This window comes from Chrysochloris asiatica, unplaced genomic scaffold, assembly GCF_000296735.1.
Source record: "Chrysochloris asiatica unplaced genomic scaffold, ChrAsi1.0 scaffold00094, whole genome shotgun sequence".
Classification (NCBI taxonomy): domain Eukaryota; kingdom Metazoa; phylum Chordata; class Mammalia; order Afrosoricida; family Chrysochloridae; genus Chrysochloris; species Chrysochloris asiatica.
Genome location: NW_006408612.1, coordinates 11838199 through 11847611, shown reverse-complemented (window position 1 = coordinate 11847611; position 9413 = coordinate 11838199). Strand labels below are relative to the sequence as shown.

Sequence of the window (9413 nt, the reverse complement as noted above, 5' to 3'; positions counted from 1 at the left end):
GCCCAGGATCGAACATTGTTTCGTTCTGCTGTGCATGGGGTCGCTATGAGTCGGTTCCGACTCGATGGCACCTGACAACAACAACAACAAGTATAGTGTATCAGCATCATTTCTGCATTCAAAACACTAACTCTTTATTGCTTACAAAATAAATACTTGAGGCCTTTTGATATTCTCAGATGAATTGGATTCCTTTCCAAACCACAGTGCCTCTATATTTATTATAGGTTTCTGTCAACTGGTTTTCTAGTCATTCTCTGGACTCTCTTCTACTAAACCTTTACTTAGAGTACAGATCCTTCTATCTCTGCTTACCAAAATCTTACCATCTTTAGAAGTTAAACCACCTCCTCCATAAATCCTTCCTCAATTATATCAGTCCATCTCTGATCTTCCATAGCACTTTGTGTTCTTTCTTACCGTAACCATCATATTAACTACCATTAGCATACCAACCACACTATTGATTAAACTTCAGACAATACTATGATCTATTGAGTTTAGAGTTCTCAACAACACTTAACATGATGCTTTGCCTAGAGCAGATCTTCCAGAAAGGTTTTTGGCATTTGTAAAGGAGCTCTGGTAGCGTAGTGGTTACGAATCGGGCTGCGAACCTTAAGGTCAGCGGTTCGAAACTATCAGCCGCTCCGCGGGAGAAAGATGAGGCTTTCTACTCCCGTAAAGATTTACACCCTCGGAAACCCTGTACAGGGTCGCTATGGGTCGGACCCGACTCGATGGCACTTAACAACAACAACAACAACAATAGTAGCCAAGGAATCTTAATGTTGTTGTTAAGTGTCATTGAGTCGGTTCCAACCTATAGCGATCCTATATAGGGTTTCTGAGAAGCAGCTGGTGATCTTGAACCACCGACTTTGGAGTTCAAACTGACTTTGCAGTCCAGTGCATTAACCCTCCATGCTACACTAGGACTTCAATCTTAATGTAGCTCTGTAAAATACACACTGAACTGTTAATGACAAGGTAGAAGGTTCAAACCCACCAGCCACTCCTCAGAAACCCTATACAGGGTTGCAGTGAGTTGGAATTGATCAACAACATCTAACAACAACAACAATGACCATATATATTCTAGATGGAATTGAGAATCTTTTGTTGGGATAGCATCATCACCTTCAACTATTGTACTCTATCACTTGGGTACCTATGGATCATTCACCTTTAGAAAGCCTTATGTTTCAAGGCCTCCCACTGGTTCCCTCTCTAGCTTCATGGCTAAAACAGAGTCCCATGAAATAAATGAAGAAAATATCACCAACTATATGAAGCACTCTTTCTCATTTTTCCCTCTCTTTACTATAATGATATTTCTTCTTTACAAATGTCTCACAAATGCTTTGTTTGTATAAATTCTCTAAATTTCCTGCGTTCGTCTCTATCAGAGACTTTTAATAGTTTCCACCTCATTGCTGCTCTCATGTCTCTTCTAATGGTGTAAACTTCCATGCACAATGATGTTTGTCTCTAGAGAATGCTCCTGATGTAGCACCCTATTGTAAAAATTACTTTTTTTCTGCCTGCTAGCCTTTGAACAGCCAATTTTTACTGATGAATTTTATCAAAGACTTGGGACAGGAAAGAGGAAACTCTGAGCTTGGAGGGACAATTTTATAAATCACATCCTGGAAGTACATCTGTCTCTTGAGGCACACATTCACTGAAAGTTTGCAAGTGATTTACCTTTTTATCCCAAGTGATTATCATATGGCACCTTCGTCTCACTTTGTTGGTCCAGACTTTCACTAATCATTGCTTTGTACAGCAGGGAGACATTTTAAAGATAAATCTGAATGTGGAAGGCTTCCGTTATGATTATATTGACCTACTAAAAAAGCCAGCAAGAAATGAGCAGCTAATATTTAATGAAGAAAGCAATAAGGTAAAGCAAACTACTAACCCTTGGTTATTCATTTCTTTTGTTTTGAGGTTAGTCATTGTGCTCTGCAAAAAAATATAAATAAATAAATAAATGACAGCCTTCTTATGTGCTTTGGTCAAATCTCTCAATGGAACTGCAATGTGAGTTTCTTCGCTCCTTACTTGTGATGTACTGCTTAATTCTGTTCTCTCCTATATTGTTGTTTCCTTCTGGATCATTCTTTTAAATACTGGAACTGTAGCATTCAGGACATTCAATCAAAGGCCATAATGTCACCACAGACCAATTCTAGCAGCCTCCCCATTGTTCTTTAAATTTTACTTCTTTGTTTTTATTATATTAAACTATGATTGAATTGCTTTATAATACCCAATCTTGAGAAGGAGCCCTGGTAGCATAGTGAGTTACAGGTTGGGCTGCTAAACCACAAAGTCAGCAGTTTGAATCTACCAGGCACTTCATGGGAGAAAGATGAGGCTTTCTGCTTCTGTAAAGATATACAGACAGGAAAACCCTATAGGGTCACTATGAGTCATAGGGTCATTATGAGTCAAAACCAGTTTGCTAGCACTTAACAACAGCCCACTCATGGGAGCACTTGTGGTGCTGTTGGATAAACATTGGACTGCTAACCACAAAGTCGGTAGTTCAAACCCACCAGCTGCTCTGAGGAGAAAAATGAGATTTTCTGTTCCCATAAGAATTTAAAGCCTCGGAAACCCTAGACATAATTGCTCTGAGTCAGAACCAACTTTATGGTACCTAACAACAATACATTCATACTCGTACTTTGGACATGTTCTCAGGAAGGACCAGTTCCATGAGAAGGACATCGTGGTTGGTAAAGTAGAGGGTCAGCGAAAAAGAAGACCACCAATGAGATGGATTGACAAGTAACAGCAACAATGGGCTCAAACATAACAATTGTGAGGATGAAGCAGGACTGGGCAGTGTTTCCACAGAGTCTATTGTATACAGGGTCACTATAAGGTGGCCAACTCAATGGCACCAAACAACAGCAACAACCTACTAGAAAATCTTAGTGCAGGAAATGTGATTGTATTTTGTTGCCATAGAGTCTACCTCTAAGATTATATTTCTAGTAACATGTACTAAAATTTAGAATCCAGCTGAAATAGAAATACAAAAATATTTAGAGAAATGTTTAAATTACTTTCAAACATATGCATTACAGATGAATTAAAGCATGTAGTAAAATCTGCAAATATTCACAAAGTGAAAATGCATCATAATTTCAAAAATATTATTGAAATTATAACATCATTATAGATTTTCTGGATAAGTTGCTCATTCTCTATTCCTAGCTGCTAGAGTATAATTAGCTCTTGACTTTTTTGCTTTGCCAAGTTGCCTGCTCCCAATGTTTCTTTCCTAAGTAGATGAACGAACAAGTAGAGCCAATGTTATTCTCAAATGCCTCCAAAATAATATACTTCTTGAGACATGAGAGCTTAAAAAAATGTCTCAATTAGCCTATGGAAGAAGATTTATAAACCCTTGAAGTCAGTACAGTTCTTAAGACTTCCTTTCTACAACTGAAATCTATGTCAAGGTCTAGTACGATCATGCAACCATTAAACATCCATTGAATGCACCACCCTTTTATGATAAAGCCTGCAGACATGTAAACCTGGTTCTTCCCTATGGCAAAGGAAAGCTGCCAAAATGTGGTCATCTTGTTTAACCTTAGCTTTATTTTAAACTGTCTTTGGTTTTTCAGATTTTTGTCAAAATCAGGTTTCCTTTATCTCAACACCAACAAGATTTACTTGTATATTATGCATTGACCTATGTTTAGCAGCATCCCTGACTTCTACCAATTAGACACTAGTCATCCCTCACCACCCAAGTTATGACAACCAAAAGTGTCTCCAGACATGCAAAATATTCACTGGGCAACAAAATTGCCCCTAATTTAGGACTACCAGTCAAAATAATAAAGAACAACATTAAATGCACCTTGCTTTCTTGACTAAGTTCTGAGAGTTAAATAAAAAATTATATCATTTGTTTCATTTTATTCTAAACAACTTTTTCATTGTGAACCAGGGCCATTTACTAAGAACTCAGAAGCAAAAATTATTACTACCAAAGCAAACACAGTAAAAATGGGTTTTCCTTGCTTCTATTTATCTTTCTTAGAAAAAGAAAAAAGAAAACGAAACCTATTCATTTAAATAGAAGGCAAGGTTTATTTTCATTAAAAAGTAACTTTCATTTTAACATAAATTGAACCACATAATAGACCATCAGTCATTTAGGATAAAAGTGAAGGTGAGTAATTATAGCTGTCAAGAACTCTAGTTGACATAATTTCATGTACATGTTCTGGTGCCATGAGTTCAGAGAGCAAAACGAAACTGCAGCTATAATCTTCACTTTTAAACATCTCAGTCACATTTACCTCCTTATTGCCTCTACTATTTGTATTATTATAGGTCAGATGTAATGATTCTCTAAAACACTATGTGGGCAGATAACAGGAAACACACAAAAAAAGCTTATCAGGGAATTACTGTATTTAACTCTGATATCTTTAAATGGTGCTGCTCTTCCTAGGAAAATCATTACAGTCAGAAAGAACAATTCCACAAACAGTACTTCAACCCAGATATTTTCTCCTGTAGATAGCGGAGTGCTTTTCATTTTTCTGACCATAAAATGCAGCAGATGGAATTAGGGAATTCAGTAAATGCAATGTATGTTGCTTTGCTAACAGATTAGTGATGGCGTTTATCCCCAAGGGTGAACACTGAAGCTAAATCCACAGTAATATCTGAAAACTCCTAAGGTTAAAGGGAGGCACAAAGTGTTCAGAGACTTGCCTAAAGTCACAGACACTATTTGGTGGACAATGAGGACTTGCAATGCTGGCATTTAGAGTTATAGAATTTTAGTGCTAGGAGGGACTTAGGAATCATCTGTTCAAATCTCATTTTATAGTTGAGGAAACTGAGGCCAAAAGAGATTTAATATATTACCCACCAAAAATCACAAAAAAATAGCATAAAAATTGGTCAGGTAGCCCAAATTCTCCTAAATTTCAGACACGCACTTTTTCCCCCCTAGAAAATCAAAGGAGTGCTCCAAAGAACTTGTGTATGTAAATATGCTATTTTGGAATGATCCTGTAGCTCTCTATGCCAACCCCTCCTTTCATTTCAGCTGTTTAAGTGATAGTTAATAAAGCAATAGCATAGAAGTACTATTATACCAGAAGTTCAGTGGACTCTAGTCCACTGGCTAAGAACAGCCTGTGAGCCTCTCTACCATTAAGCCTGTTCACTTGGCAAGTGAACTCTGGGTTAGGAAAGAGGTTCTTGAGACACTTGCTTTGGAAAATGGGGACAAAATGCTCCTCACTACTCTCATGAATTGAGTTTTGTTCTCCCAAAATGTGTGTCAACTAGACTGAGCCATGATTCTCAGTGGTTTGGCAATTATGTACTGATGTAATCATTTCCTTGATGTAATCTGATGTGATCAGCCAATCAGTTGTCAGGGAATTAAGGTAGAATGCAACACCCTTACTTAGGTGACAACCATGATTGGATGGAAAGTGAGTTTCTCTGGGGTGTAGTCGGCATCACCTTTTACAAGACATAAAAAGAAAGAAAAGCAAGTACAGAAAGGTGGACTTCACTACCACCTCCTAACCTCTCCGCACTGACCTCAGCATTTTCAGGCCCTCACCCAGCCTCTGCCTAACCGCCTATACCCTTGCATTGTCCAAACAGGAGAAGGCATCCTATGGCACGGTAGCTACCCTTAGGCATGTACTCTGGCAGCTAGTTTAAGGTAGCTTTGGAAGGTGTGCAACCTGGCCAAGGACCTGTGTAGGGTGTATACCCTCATAGACCTGAGACTTTTTTTTAAAAGCTGTCATAAACGTGACCACCACTCGTCTTTCAGTTTGTAGTACTGTGGTGGCTTGCGTGTTGCTGTTATTCTGGACACTATGCCACAGGTATTTAAAATACCAGGAGGGTCATCCACGGTGGATGGCTGAGTTTCCAGACAAGATAGAGTAGGAAGAAGGCGAGATGGACTACTTCTGAATATTTAGTCACTGAAACCATTATGAGTAGCAGAGGAATACTGTCAGATAGCACCAGAATGTTAACTATTGAAAAATAACGAAGAGCACCAGGATATTCTCACATAGAATGCTGGAAGATGAACCCCTCAGGTTGGAAGGCACTCAAGATATCATTGCAGAAGAGCTGCCTCCTCAAAGTAAAAGTTGACTGTGATGATGAGAATGGAGTAACGTTTAAAGGACTTTCATTTGCTGATGCAGCACAACTCAAATTGAGAAACAGCTGTAAACATCAATTAATAAATGGAACATGGAAATTGGAAGTTGTCAAAAATGAAATGGAATGCATAAACAATGATATCCTAGGCATTAGTACATTGAAATGGACTGGTATTGGTCATTTTCAATCTGACAGTCACATGGTTTACTATGACAGAAATGACAAATTGAAGAGGAATGGCAACACATTCACCATCAAAATGAACATTTCAAGATCTATCTTGAAGTATAATGCTGTCTGTGATAGGATAATATGCATAATATCCATACACCTACAAGAAGACCAGTTAATGCAACCTATTATTAAAATTTACAAACCAACCACTAAAGCCAGTGATGATGAAATTGAAGAATTCTGCCAACTTCTTCAGTATGAAATTGATCAAATATAATCAAGTTGTATTGATAATTACTGACAATTGGAATAGAAAAGTTGGAAACAAAGAGGAAGCATCAGTCTTTAGAAACAATGGCCTTTGTAGTAGAAATGATGCTACAGATCACATGATAGAATTTTGCAAGACCAATGATTTCTTCCTTGCAAGTACCTTTTTAAACAACATAAAAGACAACTATACACATGGACATCACCAGATAGAATACACAGAAATTAAGTTGACTACATCTGTTGAAAGAGATAGTGGGAAAGCTCCATATTATCATCCAAAATAAGGCCAAGGAAAGACTTTGGAACAGACCATCAACTGTTCATATGTAAGTTCACCCTGAAACTGAAGGAAATTAAAACAAGTCCATGAGAGACTAAACATATCCGACCTGAATTCAGAGATCATTTCAAGAACAGATTTGGTTAATTAGACACTAATGACCAAACTAATGGAGTCCTGATGTGGCACTGTGGGCTAATATGCTGGGCAGTGCAAGCTCACTCCAGCTGCTCCTTGGAAATAGCTGCTCTTGATTGCTATGGGTTGGAACTGACTAGACAGCACTTAACAACAACTGACCAAACGAGAAGACTTGTGGGATAACATCAAGAACATTATACAGGAAAAAAGAAAAAGGTCATTAAGAAGACAAGAAAGAAGGAAAAGACCAAATGGATGTCATAAGAGACTCCGAAACTTGCTCTCCAGAGTTGTTGTTGTTGTTAAGTGCTGTCAAGTCTCCAACCCATAGGGACCCTGTATAGGGTTTCCAAGGAGCAGCTGGTGAGTTTGAACCACCGATCTTGCGGTTTAAACAGCTTTGCAGTCTGGTGCATTAACCCACAGCACCATAACAGGACTCCAGAATAGAGATGCTAAAACAAATGGAAGAAATGAGGAAGTAAAAGAGCTGAATGGAAAGTTTCAAAGGGAAGCTCCAGAAGACAAAGTCAAATATTATAATGAAATATTCAAAGACCTGAAGTTAGAAAAGCAAAAGGGAAGAACATGCCCAGCATTTCTCAAGCTGAAATAACTAAAGAACAAATGCAAATACACAGAGTAGACAGGGATGAGCAACTTGGACATTTGTTGTTGTTGTTGTTAAGTGCCGTCGAGTCGGTTCCGACCCATAGCGACCCTGAATAGGGTTTCCGAGGCTGTAAATCTTTACGGGAGCAGATCGCCTCATCTTTCTCCCGCGGAGCAGCTGGTAGTTTCGAACTGCTGACCTTCCGGTTCACAGCCCAATTCGTAACCACTACGCTTGGTGACCCAAAATTGGGGAAGGGGGGTAATGCAAAGGCAAGAAGTGACTGGCTTACAAGCTTGCATGAGGGAGCCTAGATCCAGAGGGTGTGGAGGATAGTAGAATCTCCACTGAGTAGTATCCAATGTGCCTAGGCGGGGCTAATGAAAGGAGATTGGGATAGGTCCCTTGTGGTACAATGATGAATAATTGTTATCAGGACTGATTGCAAGGGTTGGAAATGTAAAGGTGGACTTTTATAGCAAAAGGAGGGGAGTGATTGATTGACTTTGGAGTCTAGGAGTGGAGAGTCCTGGAACCCTCAAGGGAGAAGAGCAGAGAGCAAGACCCTACCCAGAGAAGCAGTGACGCCAGAGATGGAGGCAGAGACGATGACGTGGAGAGATGGAGTGGCCAGAGACTCTAGACCCAGAGTGGGAGAGGGGCTGTGTGCTGACGACTGGGGGGCAGGCTTGCAGGGTATACCTTTTGGTTGGTTGATGATGCATGGAGGGTATTGTAACCATGGCAATGAAACGATATACAATAGGATAAATGTAAAGCTAATGTTCTCCCATGTAAAATATCACATAATTCACAATAAACATTTTAAAAAAAAAGAACAAATTCAAGCCTTCAACTTGTAAGAGTGAAGGATTCTATGGACCAAATATTGAATGATGCAGAAAGCATCAAAAGAAGATGGATAGTATACACAAAGTCACTATACCAAAAGGAAATGTCTATGTTCAACCATTTCAAGAGGTAACATATGATCAAGAGCCAATGATACTGAAGAAAGAAGTCCAAGTACACTAAACATATTCATAAAGAACAAGGTTTCAGTGATCGATGAAATACAAACTGAAATCTTTCAGCAAACGGATGCAGCACTGGAGGCACTTACTCATCTATGCCAAGAAATGTGGAGGTCAGCTACCTGGCCAACTGATTGGAAGAGATTCATATTTGTGGTCATTCCAAAGAGAGGTGACTGAACAGACTACAGAAATTATCAGAAAATATCATTAATATCACATGCAAATAAAATCTTGCCTGATAATTCAAAAATGGCTACAACAGTACATTGACAAGGGCCTCCCAGATGTTCAAGCAGGATTCACATGAGATTGTGGAATGACAGATATCATTGCTGATGTCAGATGGACCTTGGCTGAAAACAGACAGTACCAGAAAGATGTTTATCTGTGCTTTATTTATTATTCAAAGATTTTCAATTGTGTGAATCATGACAAGCAATGGACAATATTGCAGAAAATGAGTATTCCAGAACACTTAATTTTGCTCATGAGGAACCTATACATAGATCAAAAGACAGTTGTTCAAACAGAATAAGAAATCACTGAATAGTTTAAAATTAGTAAAGTTGTATGCCAGAGTTGTATTCCTTCGCCATACTTATTCAATCCATATGCTGAGCAAATATTCTGAGAAGCTGGATTATATGAAGAAGAACATGACATCAGAATTGGAGGAAGACTCCAATCTACAATGTGCAGACGATACAAC

The 9413-nt window shown here is 38.7% G+C and overlaps 1 protein-coding gene across 1 annotated transcript in view; it reads left to right on the top strand.

Moving 5' to 3' along the window:
* Positions 1-9413, top strand: part of CCDC141 (coiled-coil domain containing 141) — a 331211-nt gene that overhangs the window by 312166 nt on the left and 9632 nt on the right. The window contains exon 22 of the mRNA XM_006866703.1: positions 1790-1906. Coding sequence (XP_006866765.1) covers positions 1790-1906 — 117 coding nt within the window. The remainder of the gene's footprint in view (positions 1-1789; positions 1907-9413) is intronic.